Source organism: Pyxicephalus adspersus, chromosome 8, assembly GCF_032062135.1.
Source record: "Pyxicephalus adspersus chromosome 8, UCB_Pads_2.0, whole genome shotgun sequence".
NCBI classification, from domain to species: domain Eukaryota; kingdom Metazoa; phylum Chordata; class Amphibia; order Anura; family Pyxicephalidae; genus Pyxicephalus; species Pyxicephalus adspersus.
Window position 1 is genome coordinate 18,392,339 of NC_092865.1, and position 14,101 is coordinate 18,406,439.

General features: G+C 39.7%; 2 protein-coding genes across 10 annotated transcripts in view; one reads left to right on the forward strand and one right to left on the reverse strand.

Annotated features, from left to right (window-relative positions):
• OSBPL9 (oxysterol binding protein like 9) overlaps positions 1–6,332 on the forward strand; it is a 77,870-nt gene extending 71,538 nt beyond the window's left edge. For all 8 annotated transcript variants that reach the window (XM_072419633.1, XM_072419632.1, XM_072419635.1 and 5 more), the window contains 8 exons: positions 90–174; positions 581–691; positions 1,698–1,761; positions 2,434–2,574; positions 2,678–2,756; positions 3,761–3,852; positions 4,155–4,290; positions 5,209–6,332. In XM_072419633.1, coding sequence (XP_072275734.1) covers positions 90–174; positions 581–691; positions 1,698–1,761; positions 2,434–2,574; positions 2,678–2,756; positions 3,761–3,852; positions 4,155–4,290; positions 5,209–5,286 — 786 coding nt within the window. In that variant the 3' untranslated portion in view covers positions 5,287–6,332. The remainder of the gene's footprint in view (positions 1–89; positions 175–580; positions 692–1,697; positions 1,762–2,433; positions 2,575–2,677; positions 2,757–3,760; positions 3,853–4,154; positions 4,291–5,208) is intronic.
• Positions 6,333–8,552: 2,220 nt separating this feature from the next.
• Positions 8,553–14,101, reverse strand: part of NRDC (nardilysin convertase) — a 29,290-nt gene continuing 23,741 nt past the window's right edge. For both annotated transcript variants that reach the window (XM_072419629.1, XM_072419630.1), the window contains exons 28-31: positions 13,514–13,604; positions 12,449–12,565; positions 11,465–11,554; positions 8,553–10,455 (exon numbers count right to left, since the gene is read on the reverse strand). In XM_072419629.1, coding sequence (XP_072275730.1) covers positions 10,255–10,455; positions 11,465–11,554; positions 12,449–12,565; positions 13,514–13,604 — 499 coding nt within the window. In that variant the 3' untranslated portion in view covers positions 8,553–10,254. The remainder of the gene's footprint in view (positions 10,456–11,464; positions 11,555–12,448; positions 12,566–13,513; positions 13,605–14,101) is intronic.

Sequence of the window (14,101 nt, forward strand, 5' to 3'; positions counted from 1 at the left end):
TTAATTGATCTATTACTGTAAAAGTTAGAAAACAGGATATGTACGGTATTTATTCTGCATTTAATAGGATTATATGTTTTCTCTTCTAGGAGACCGTTTCTGAAGGACCAATTCCATGGGCTTCCAAAAACAATGTCACATTTGTGTCCGAGCAGGTCTCGCACCATCCACCAAGTAGGTTACCACTCATTTACCACTACACATGTCTTATGTACACGTGAGATGATTCTTGCCAGATCTTGTACAAACGGTCGGGTTTGTCTTGGGCATGCTTGCCAGGAGTTTCAGAAGGCCAGGCAACAATGGACATGTGTATGTGAACCACACATGTAATGGCAAAAGCCTATAGATCTGTAACCACATAGTTTCAGAATGACTATATATTTAGCCCAGTAACCTAGTTTTCTTGTGCTAAAGTTGTAAATCTTTTATGAACTGCAGCTATCCGTAGTCACAGCTCTGATGTATGACATAGGGTAGTATGGTAATGATTAGTTCCAGAAGTGAATAAATTACAGGAGTTTTTGTACTGTGCTTTTGGTGGTATCCGTTCTGCTTTATAAATCCTTTTGTTTTTTAGTTTCAGCCTTCTATGCCGAATGTTATAATAAGAGGATACAGTTCAATGCTCACATCTGGACAAAGTCTAAGTTCCTGGGGATGTCTATAGGGGTCCACAATATTGGGCAAGGTAAGGAATGAAGGTTGAAATTTAAACATTTCTAAACTGCTACCTTCAAAAATATCTTCATATCGCTTCATCTGAGAAATGTGGGTCTGGGAGCTTGCCAAACATGGCTGAGTGTGGCAGTGATGTGCAGAAAATTCTCGCAGACTACAGCAATTCCCAGCAAAGCTCTCAACTTCAGCAGCAGACATATCAACCTTTCGGTGTTCTTGTGTTTTTATTTTAAAATTAAGTTGGTTATGGCACTAGGCTGTTGCACCAATTTTAACTTTAGAGGAGCTATTTCTTTGTACTCTAAAGGAAGTAAGACTGTGCCCTTACTACAGGCTGTTAAGGTCAGCACAGATTTTCATTGACCAAACTAGCTATTTAGTGTTAGTACAAGCATTCCCATGTGTTAGTGATGCTATGCTGGATCAGTAACAACCACCGTTGTCATAAAACAGTGCATCAGAGGTCCTCACACTTGTTCTTCCCCCTGCCCTCTTTGTAAAAAAACAGAACAAGCTGTTTGCAAGGAAGCAGTCATTCTTCCTAAACCATCAACCAAAAAGATCATGAAGAGTTGTTGGTTTTAGTGTGATCCCCTTGCTTTCCCCCTCTTCCTTTGAATATAGTAAAGCAAAGCTTATTTGGCTGAACTATTCTACTAAAGCTACGTACACACGTCCAACGGTTCCCTCCCAATAATCGGCTCAGGGCCGTTATCAGGCGAAAATCGTGTGTGTTCAGCACCAGTTGTCCATTGTCTGAACGACCGTCCTGGCGGATCCACAGACAATGGACGACTAACGATCCTAATGCTCCATCCCTCTCAATAGAGCGGAATGGCGGTGTATGTACAGAACTCGTTCATGCATTGTGCAGTACCAGTCCTTGGAAAGGATCGTGAAAGATCCTTTCCAATTACTATTTTTGCACGTGTAGACGGCTTAAGAATCAAAATCTTTAAATAATGTGAATATACCTATTTGCTTTTAATCATAAAACCTTTTCCTTGTCTTCACAGGTTGTGTGTCCTGCTTAGACTATGATGAACACTACATTATAACTTTCCCCAATGGATATGGGAGGTGAGTTAAAAATAATCAGAAAACCACAGCTGCAAATGGCTTTGGGGGATTCTGTTTTTCCCACAACTGTTAATTAATTTTTAAATGGGTCATCTACTTTACTATTACATGTACTAAACATGTTTTAAATCCATGTTATATGGTTGTGTGCAAGTCTGTATAGTACATCGATATTTAGCTAATTGTAGGCTATTGAAACAAGCAAATGGTTTGGCCTTCAAGAAGCTCAACAATAAGCAGTCCTTCTTATCTTTAGCTTCCCCCAGAGTACAAATCCCAGCATGCGCTGCACACGAACAAGGTCATACATGTATACTAACCTTAGTTTATTAGGATAACATCAGCCTTGCCTTATTTCTGTTATCTACTAGAATCAGAGTATGGAAACAGTTGACGTTAATATGTGGCTGGTATTTCTTTTTTATTTTTATGGCTGCAAACATTTTTATTGATGTAGAAGTAGCAATAGCCATTAACTATATTGGTTACAACCAACCTAATTTGGCACAATAACACTGAGCTTCTTGGACTCACACCTGCTATGGCTGTATATACAATCTTGTAAGATATTGCAAGGTAAATTGCTTGTATTGATATACACTTGTATACAGTGTATACTCTGTGTATTATGAACTACTTAAAATAATCTGTTGGAAAAAAATGTGTCCTCAGGTCCATCCTGACTGTGCCTTGGGTGGAGCTTGGTGGAGAGTGCAACATTAACTGTTCCAAAACTGGCTATAGTGCCACCATCACCTTCCACACCAAACCTTTCTACGGTGGGAAGAAGCACAGAGTCACAGCGGAAATCTAGTGAGTAACTATAGGCTTCTTGGGTCAGTTTAACTTCTAAGTAAAGGTTTCTTTTGTTTTTCAGTTGTTAGTAACTCCTTTTTTATTTTTATTTTTTTTATAGTCCTCCTAATGAAAAAAAATCTTTCTGTTCAGTGGAAGGCGAGTGGAATGGTGTTATGTATTCAAAAAATGCAAATGGGGTAAGATTTCATAATGCAGTGTTCTTATTTGTGCCGAGGTGTTCTGTCATATGTGGACATTTTGATGGACTTCTATAGGCTTTCCTTGGAAGTTCAAGGAGGAAGGTTGGGGGAGAATATACAGTTTAACACCTATTCTCATCCCAAAACGTTTCTGGTGCAGACGGGACAGCAGGTGTGGCAATCTTTTTCCGCCAAGTCACTTGATCTCACATTTTTATTTTTTAATACACATTCCAGGAAAGTCCCTTATGATGCACATGCTCAAACTCTGGCATGTGCAAAAGGAGCAGCCCCGCAGCCTCCTAGGTTTACGTGACGCATGTATCCCATGGGACCATGGGTTTCTCTATCAGTCTTTACCACTGTGGCAGTAATGAGTGAGTGTAGGTCCTCCATAATAACAAATTATTAAAATATTAATGAAAAAAAATTACATTATAGAAAAGGGTTAGCCATCCTTTTTATATAATGATAAAAATTAGGTGTTCGGTTCACTTTAAGATTACCCTCCTGATCCAGAAAAGGAAAAAAATAAAACTGCAGTTAAAATCCCGATGTTACATCTCCATCCTACTCACTCCAAAGAGGAAAAACATTTATTCAGAGTTCTACCTTAAAAAGGAAAGTCCACTTCCTGGGTGCAGGGAGTGTTTACCTTATTGTGCATACATGCATGGTAAACGTTACCTGGCAAAGTAATCCCTTCCGCAGTGCAATGGCTCTGACCTCCCACATTGCTCTGTCACTGACTTTATTTGCCTCTTTTTTTTTTTTTTTTTTTTTTGGGGGGGTTGGCAGCTTCAGTTGTCTTAGTTGGCCAGCCCATGATGATACAACGTCACAGGAATGTTTGTAGAGTAGGAGTTGAAAAGGAAGTTTGTAGAAGTGTAGTTCTACTTTAAAGCCGACTCAGTGGGTGATTAAGTTAAGGCTCAGCAGACTGGGATGTGTAGTAGTCAGGTGTCTTATATCAATCTTATATTGACTTGTTTTTTTAACAGGAGAATGTAGTTTTTATAGATACCAAGAAAATGCCTATAGTAAAGAAGAAAGTCCGCAAGCTGGAAGACCAACTAGAATATGAATCCAGAAGGTAAATACACGCTGCCATTTTTTCAGTTCATAAGAAATTTGGGTTGTTTTGGGGAACCTCGTTTCAGAGATGGCTACAAAGCAGTTCATTTGTATGACATAATAAAGACCTGCTTGCTTTTCCATTTAAATTCAATGCAAGGCAATCTACACACAAGTATCTATTCAGGTGACTTTGTCTGTGTGACATTGTCTGTATGTCTTGTATGCATTCTATAGCACTGCAGATCTAATGCTTCTGATATATTACATAGCATTCTCTTTTCTGTAGCACTGTAATCCTCATATCCATACGTGTATTAGGTTATGGAATGACGTCACATACAACTTGAAGGTTAGGGACATTGATGCTGCCACGGAGGCAAAGCACCGCCTGGAAGAGAGGCAACGAGCGGAAGCAAGAGAGCGCAAAGAGAAAGAACAACAGTGGGAAACCAGGGTAGGTTCCAGTTTTTGTATTTCCTTACACTTTGGCAAGAAAAAAAGTCTGTCTATACCAACAGTCTGCCTATACACCTCTAAATTGACAGCTGGTGTTTCTCTTTACAGCATTTTTGTTTTGGACCCTTTTGGTTTTCCTTTCTAAATACTGGTGCTAAAGCAATTTGGCCAGATTTTCTAGTACAGTACAGGAGTTGAATGTGTAATTTGTTTGGCTACTATTTTGTCTTGAACATAGAGTAGCTAATTAGATGTTGGCTTTCTAATGGCTCATTCCAGCATTTTCATTGTCTCATCTCTAAAGGAAGTGAAACTTTGTTCAGAAAATATATCTGGGGAATCTGTTCAACTTTTTTTTTTTTTTATTACTCTAAAACCTTTTCTTGAAGTCCCATTAAGAACATTTTTTTTAACCTTTGAACTATGCTGCATACAGCAGGATTGGGCACTGGCAAACAAAAAACATGCTACTAACCAGCATGCCACATATATGCAGCAAATAAGTACTGACACCATGATTATAAATACAGAGGTGAGGAACATGCAGGAAATTCAGCCTTCTATAAAAATAAGAGGCATGCAGTCAGTAGAAGGGGATTATCTTGGGATGGCTTACGGGTTTGAATGCTTGGCTCTTTAATGGATGAGAATATTTTGTACAGTAGTACCTGTCAGGTTGCCTTTGATGTCAGTGTACCTATTGGGCATTTTCCCCTTTACTTTCTATGAGGGAGTCACGGACAGAAAGCAAGTAGTCCCAGGAGGGTGTCAAAAGACAGCAGTAAATATATCAGATCAGTTCAAACATCCAATACAATAACTGGGGTGCCAAAATATTTAGCTGTGTGTGTGTGTGATCGTCTGATACATCAGATTTGTAGTTATTTTGTACTCGCTTATCTCTGCATTATCTTAGCTCTTCCATGAGGACGGGGAGTGCTGGGTGTATGATGAACCACTACTCAAAAGAGACTGCGCGTCAAGTACTAAGTGACCTACCGAACAATCAGCAGAACTTAGCAAGAATCATGCGAAGCTCAGAAACAAGGAAGGTATTGTGACATTTCCGGATGACTCTCTGTGGTGCTGAGTGCCCTTACACTGCAGCGGTTCCTTACTCAGGGATACTGGACTTATACAGAGTGACAATTCAAACACAACATTGTGTCTGTGTTCCACAATTAACGCTTTAAAAGGTCCTGTACTTCCCATACAACCCTTAGCTGGTACCCTATCTCTTGGCAAGCCTTTTTTTTTTTTTTTTGGTGAGCCAACACAGCCCATTATTTCAGTAGAGACTGGTGCCACCTTGTGAATTCATCCTTAATGGGTTAGGGTAGGCTCAATAAATTATTGCTACATTTAAAGAGCAACTCTACCAATAACAGCTGTCTTTTGGAATGAGGCTGGATGTTTACTGCTGCCCAGGCATAAGTATGGCCAGCCAGTAATGGTCAGCTGCTTGGAGTATTGCTTGGCATTACTGTAGTGAAGACCACCAGCTGCAGGGATGCCATTGCCATACTGCTAAAGGGGATCTCTCTGCCTGAAAACGTAAACACCAGTTCCCCATTCCACCAACAACATCAAAACAAGCAATATTTTCAGTTAGAGCTGTACTTTAGGTCTAGGGGAAAAAACCCATATAGTCCATAGCATACATTGTACATCGGACCTTATGACCCAGTGCCACATTGTTCTTCCTCTGAAGATCGCAGGACGTCATTGCTATTCTTTATCAAATATCCTCTCTGTTCCTCTTGTATATACAGTACAAATCTGGCAATTTATTAACCACCAGAACACTTCTGAAAAATTAAACTACAACTTTACTTTTCGGCACTATCCATACCTACCTAAAATTCTCAAAATGTATAAACTGCCCCTCTTCTCTTCCTATATATAGTTATTTTTTTCTTTCATCCCAGAAACTGGTCTTGCCTCTTTGTATTTATTTATTTCCTAATAAAATGGTTAGAGCAAATTATTTTATTAGATTTGCATTTATGATTTGCAATTAAAATCTAATCTTCAGAAAAATGTTACCTTTTGTGTCCTTTCTTTTACAACTAAAGGAAATCTGTGTATGATGGCTTCAGCTCTATAGAACAGGCACCTGGGGGTGATGTTCTCCTCAGAAAACATGCTTTTGTGTTATTAAGCACACAGCTAGAGAGCTATTCTGTCTCCTCTTGTATTACTGGTCACTGAGACCACCCACAGCCAGAATAGGCAGAAACTTGAATCATGCTGTGTGGTCAAAAACTGTCTATTGGGGCACTGATGAGTATATTTTTCTTTTTATGTTCTCTTCCCCAATACTTTCTGCACAATCCTCTGGGTTTCCTCGTATGTACTTACCGGCAGCCTGCTCTGGAGAAGTTCAGGGTCTTTTTACACCGGTGGTGTGTAACCATGCAGACGTTAGCATTTTGCTGTGCGCACGGTTGCTGCAAACTGCACCACAACAAACCAGACAACTGCAGTGGTGGTACAAATCTTCAGCAACAGCTTGCCACTTTAGGGAACTGCACTACAATCTGCACCCAACTGCTCAACTAAAAGCATTTCATGGTGGGAAAATACATATTTCTTAAATAGAGTTTCATCAGGCAGAAACTGTCTTACTTAAATGTGAACTTCCAGCAATCAAGCATTTCCATAGAACTTTCCTTCATCACATGAAAATTTACAAGAGTCATCAACACTTCCTATCATAGATACAAATACAGGCCCGGTCTTAGTCAGAAACCGTCAGAAACATATCAGACCAATCAATAAAAACTTGCTTACCTAATATGGCAACGTGTGAACTTTGCAGTTTATTTCCAGAACATCTATATATCTATCTGAAAAGGGTGCCACACATATCAGTAAGCAAACACACAGGAATGTAGTAGGGTATGAAATAAACAAAAAAACTATATTGGACTTTTTTTTCTTCTAAAAGCAGAACTAAACTAAAAAGCAAAAACTTTCAAGCAGACAACTCTGTTGCAGAAGGGCCATTGCTCTCTCTTCTGCAAGAAAACAAACTCACCTGTCTAGCTTGCAATCTTCTGCTGAATGTACACTGAGTTGCACACTTCAGTATAATCCTGACAAAGTTGGCTGCTGGGAATAAATGACCCCCTTGCACACACACACATCATTCAAGACGAATGAGGAGAGGCGAGTCGCATTCTGCTTTACCTGTGCAGCAGGGGTAATTATTTCCATTATGGCTAAATAGGTAGTAGATTGGGTACATATGTAGATTTGCTTTAACTCATGGGCTTCCCCGAAAAAAGCTTTCATGTAGCGTCAAAGGGCCCACAATTCTAATATTTGTGCACCAGTATGCTAAAACCAAATCACAAACATTGATCTTTCCACCTACAAAACTTAGAATGAGTAAGGAATGCACATCATCCCTCATCCTAGCCACAAACTACAAAGCAACCAAGTTATATATGCAAAAAGGCCAATCAATAAACACACCTTTTCACCCAAATTCTAAAATAAACATGTCTAGCATCAGTTTTATTCTAAAACAAATCTGCAAAAGCTCCATTGTTAAAAAAAATAAAATAAGTAATGGAAATTGCTGCCACAGACTCCAACTGATTGGCTGCTATTGGATACATTTGACTTCTATATATATATATATATATATATATATATATATATATATATATATACCTAATTGGTGTCTCCTGAATCCATGGAAATACTAGAAGCTCTGTGCATTGTTTTTGTGGCCACCAAGTTTGGATTCCAGCTTTTACCTAAATCAGATATGGTTCAGTCTAGAGTCTGTGAGGGTTTACCAGCAGTTTATTACATTTTAAAAAGGCCACTGTAATTTTCTAATCATTTTTGTCAAACATCCAAACAAAAAGCGCTCTACATTTCATGTGGTAAGGTTTCTAACGCAGCTGGGATACACAGCGTTAACATTTGTTTTCAATGCACACAAACCACCCATACAATCTCCATATAAAAGAAACCACACTTCTGTTTATCAGGGCAGCATGAAAATCGTGCATGTAAAGCCCAATCTGTCATTACAGTGCACAGGTAAAAAATACTTGGCACCAAAATAATTCAAAGCAGCCCTGACTCAGTCATTGTATCCATAAGGAAGAATAAAACCTTAGTAAAATACAGATTATTATTTGATCCAAATTTTGTCATCCTTTACATGTAGCTTCACATTCCTAGATCGAAGTGTAAGGAACCCATGCTATGTACAATTCATAGAAAACAGATCACACTCTATTACACAGCACTCCATTTTAATAAAAATGCATATGGTTGTGTATATCATTACACTAGGCAGTTGGAAAGCAATAAATAAGTCTCTATCCTGCTGCAGACCTTGCTGGCAGCCATTGTGTAAGCAAAAGCCATTATTGAGGAGGATACCTCTTACATTTGCTGGCTCACACAAAGGCTGCCAATATTAATGCAAACTTGTGCTTTGCCCATGCAGAATATACACACATTTCCTGCTCCATTTAGCTGCTGAACAAATTAAAGTAAGGAGTTGTTCCATGTGACAGCACTTGGCCAGCGTTGTCACGTCTAGAGTCCTTTGCATCTATGTTATACACAGGGCAGCAGAATAAAGCAGGGAGAGAACCAAGAAAAGAAAAGCATGTGCTGGTGGGAAGAGGGGATAAAAGAGAACCAGTTGTTTTCCCTGCACAGACAAAGCACTTTGAGAACTCCAGTCATTTTTTTCCTAGATAAGCATTAAGGGGAGGTTAGGTCCTGGTGCACCCAAGCAGATCTGCTGCCAAATTAAAAAACTGAAAATGATCAATTATCCAAAACAGCAGTCCGGAAACACTGCACACATAGTAAAATATTCTGTGCCTTTCTTAAAAGAATGTGACCAGAAACTCTGATGTAATCAATCATTGCGCACACAACACAATATGGTTTTTTTGAGACTCCCCAACAGCAGTTCGGTATTACTGGTCAGAGGTCAATCTTTTTACTTCAATCATTTTATTTCATTGCTGATTTTAAAAAAATGGGCATGTGCACCAGCCCTTCGATTAGTTGTTGGGGTTTTCTTTGCTGTGTGTATCCCAGTGGGGTGATTTACTTAATTTCTGTCCTGTTAATAGTTGTCACCCAGAAAGGAGGCAATGCAAAATATTACTGTGGCCGGGCACCCATCGCCCTCTTGGGAACTTGACTATTGTCAGAGATGATATTCCTTCTTTCTTTGGGGGAAAAGGAGGAATATCATCTTTACAGCTGTTATCTCTGATACAGGAAGCAAGAAGAAATCTCTACATGGGGGACAGACAGCACAAGACAAACATTCTAATCCTTTTCTGTGCAAATTTAAAATGAAAAAAAAAATAATTGCTGGAGTTCAGTGAATAATAGGAATGAAAACTTTCATCTACTTCTATCTTTTTAGAAGAAAAATCTCCCGCTGTGCATCATAGTGAAGATCACAAATATGATGGGGAATTGTAAATGAAAACAATTGCAATATTCTAAGACAAAACCCATACTGAGATTCAGGAAGGTATCTGAAATAAGAATGGCCACAATGCCAGGAGCTGCCAATTTCATTTTCGAATCTGTCATTAAAATATAAAAATGCCTTTTATTACAGAGACCATAACTCTTCATTCAGATACCTTCAAATCAGAGTCGTCAAAGAAGCTGACCTTCCTCGATGTGATTGTTTTCCTGGTAGTGAATACTGAGATTTGTAAAATCATTTAGTACTCCAAAAGTTCACTTAGAATAAGAGCAGCATTAAATGTCTAGGTTTAAAAATCTGTATATCTACAGAAAGTCTCAATTTTATATTTCCATTTTTTTTCCAAATTGTGGCCATGCTACAGTGAGCACCACAAACACACATTATAACACGGCCCCTTTATAGAAAACCCTTTGCTGATAGCGGAAGCACACAGCTTGTCACCCAGAAGCGACCATTCAGTCTGATATCTCACTTGATGATCTTGTGGTATGGCAGCAGTTTTAAGTTGGAAATAAAGCTGCGGATGTCTGTGATGGGCACAGCGTCTGCCATGAGTGGAGAAGGGGGAAGGAAGGTCAGGCTGGTAATGTCGCCATAAGAAGATTCAGGTTCTCCAGCGGGTGTTTGAGAAGGCACGGAATCTGGCTCCTTCTCACCAAATCCAACCACCTGTCAAAAAAGAGGTCACCATTGTTACAACAATGTAATGAGACTCAGCCTATTACCAATGCTGCTTGAGTACTGTGACTGGAATGACATGTCATCGCAGTGATCCAAGTATTTGTACAACAGCAAATTGAGGCAGCCAAGCTTGTTGGGTCTGCTTTAAAGTGCTAAGGACAGGCTATGGTTTGCATCAAATTGGTTTTACATCCCCATACAAATCTAAATCAGGACAAAGGAGCTCAGTTGCAAGTCATAGTGAATACATTTTATTTTATTAACTGTCCCTCAAAGTGACTCACAATCTAATGTCCTTACTATAGGCACATGTTATTAATATAGTCTAATACAGTGGTCGCCAACTGGTGGTCTGTGGCTCTGGCCGGTGCCCGGAGTGGGGTAAGGAGAAGAATCCCGCTTGGAGGGGGCGCACCAGCCAGAGCCGCAGACCATGTTCCCCATACAAATCGCAGCCTCAGGGCGGTGGGCGGGTTGTATTTTTGAACACAACCTGCCCACTCTCCCATCATAGATTTTGGAAGAGTAGGTGGGTTCTGACGTCACTATGGGGAAAGTTTCTTCCCCTTTGCGTGACACCCAGCATGCGCGGACCAAAGCCGGTAAATGTAGTGGTCCGTGGGTCCAAAAAGGTTGGCGACCACTGGTCTAAGGGAGGGAATTGAGGGAAATCAATTAACCTACCAAAGTTTTAAACAATGTTTTTGACTTTTAGGTGCACCCATGCAAGCAAGGGGAGAACATACAAACTACTTGCTGATAGTGTCCTGGCTGAGATTCGAACCTGGGACCTAGCCCTTCAAGGGCAAAAATGCAAGTCACTGAGCCAAGTGTGCCCATTCCTTGAATTATTCTTAAAAATTTCAGAACCACTGCAGACTGATGCAATTGTCAAATGTTTGTCAGAACAGGCCCTAATGATCACGTCAATTCAATCCTCAATAATAAGAGATGGACAGAATTATTTGTATGTTTAAAACCCAGAACAATCACTCACATGTACACTTAGCACCCTCCTGTCACACCCCCGATGATCCTGGAACCACTTCGTCATGTCTGTCTTTTTAAAGGTCTTCAAGGCGTTGATCTGAAATGCAATAAAATGGTTACCTAAAGTGTCCAGAAACTGGTTAAAGCTTTTCTGTTTTACTGAAGATAAATAATAACGATAAATGGTTGCAAAATAAATTTTCAGATTTGTTGCTGCCCTGCACCTGCCTACTTTGCATCCCTGTTTTCCATGCACTAATAGCTAGTAATCAAAATGTATTAGGCCCACTAAATAAAAACAACCCTGTCAGGGTAGAAAAAACCCTAACATTAGGTGACCCGGGTGAAAAGAGCTCTAACAAGTCCTGTCCGAGTGCTGCAGCCTGCACTAGTGTGTTCAGCATTCAACATTTCCAGACATGCTGTATGCCTGTGCCCCCATTGTGCTCTGTTTCATTCTCCAATCCCCATATTACTCCCCCTGCACCCACTCCATGGTGAGCATGATGCACCTCTGCAGAGGCCACTGTTTTCTCCCAGAGAGCAGGGGTCTTTCTCTGCTGCATTATATCTGGAAACAGGCTTTTTATGTATAGCGGCTATGAGCTGATCATCAATCCAGCTATGTGTCACCAAAAATAGATGGAATAGATAGAGACAGATACAACAGTTATGTGGAAGTTGCCTTTAGTTCCCATAGTCCCTTGCATTTACTGGCTCAGACAGATGGAAGACCAGCACTATGACCCCTAAATGCTTCATTGCTGTGCACAGTAGTCATTCTGTCTCTGGTCAGACCTATGTGTAGCATAAATTAAAACAGATTATGAAAGTTTTGCTTCAGATTGACAACCCGTGGACACCTTTAATTTCTGGTCGAAACAATTCCAGAACTGTTCACTGTAGTATTTTGGGCATATGAAACCAGCCACCAGCACAGTAAAGACAAATACACAATGTACATTGTTGTACCAAAATTATTATTCCATACCTCATGTTCCAAGCGGTCAAAAAGATACTGCTGAGTGAGCACTTCCCCCCAGTTCCTGTCCACTTCCTCTCCGAGGTGGGTGTCCTCGCACTCCTTCAGTTTTATCAAAGCCTTTACCTGCCAAGAAAAATACAAGCCTATGTCAATCACATTTCAGTTATTATTGAGGGTTTTAACTACATGGAGATCACTGTGAGTTTAATAAGGGGACTAAAATCGCTAACACTGGACTATGGAACATCTTCACCCCATATTAGAATGGGGTGTTCTTTAGTCAGAAGTATAGGGTAGCAATGCTAATCTTCCATCGGTAAAGTCCGGTGAAAGAACATTTTCACCCTTAGCCAGGAAGTATGTTTCTGCCATATTTGTTCATAGGTTTGGATACATTTTAAGCCACCATAGCGGATCCAAGAGCGACTATAAGTCGGTGTATATTATTTTATGGCCTGGAAGTAGGCCTGCTTCAATTGTACTGCACCTATTTGGCATTGACACTTCTTGTATCATTGTTAATTCCTGGTCCATGGGGTGATAGCAGAGAAGAAGGTGTACACATTAACAAATATGAAATCCATATCTGGAGGGTTTTTAGAGCATCACACATTGCTTATATTCTGGGTTAGTAAACCAGTTCCATTTTTATTTTGTATACGCTGGATAAGTAAGTCAGTCCCAATTTGTCCCTAAGGTGTTTTTCATGCAATTAAAAATGTTTGGACTCCTTAATATTGCTGAAATACATCAGTGCAGTTAGGTAGGATGGATCCTAGGAGTCATAAGAGCGTGCCAGCATGACCAGTGGCTAAATATTCAGCAGCTGTCTGATGAATGCAGTAGCTGGAAGCTAACATATCAAAGCCAAAACAACCAAGTAGCTTTGGTCAATTCTGTCCTATATTGTGGATAGACCTCTGCAGCATTCATGAGTTCAAAATGAAAAAGCAGAGACCATTGTTAACATTAAAGCAAATACATATGCCATTAGCGGATCAAACAAGCAATGTGAATTTTAAATCTATTCTTAAATCTATTAGGTGACCCACTCATTATTATCCAGCTTACCTGTGTTTTAAAAGCTTCATCAGCCAAATTGTTGATTTTTTCTCCAAAACAAACAAGAAATTCTTCTATTTTCTTGTCTACCACTTCAGAGCTGTGAAGAAAAAAAATGTTATTTTTTTTAGTTTTGCCTTAAACTTGATCAGAAAAGTCAGAAAAAATGGTCCAGATTTAGAAGAAAGATTGCTCATTTACAGGTCATGTAAACATCAGCTGCTTATCTGTCGTTGCTTCCAATATTTCTGTGGTTGACCCAAAACAAACATGTTAGGTGTGAGAACTCATGACCTGATATCATGCTTGGAGGCAGCTTCATTGCCCTACTATTAGAAGCACCTATAATAGTGAAACTTTCAGCTCTCTATTTCATCTGATAGATTTGGAAGCAGCACCCTGTGTTTAGTTCTTTTTATGTATATAATTGCTTTACAATGGACCTTTCAGTAGCTATGACAAGTCTGTATTACTAACTTTCAGACATGTCAAGGTGAAACAACCTTCCCTCCCTCCTCCCACTGCCCTGGTGTATATTCCTTTATAATTTAAGCTTGAGGGTTTTCCAAAATGAACTTCCCCATTTTCATTAAAGCT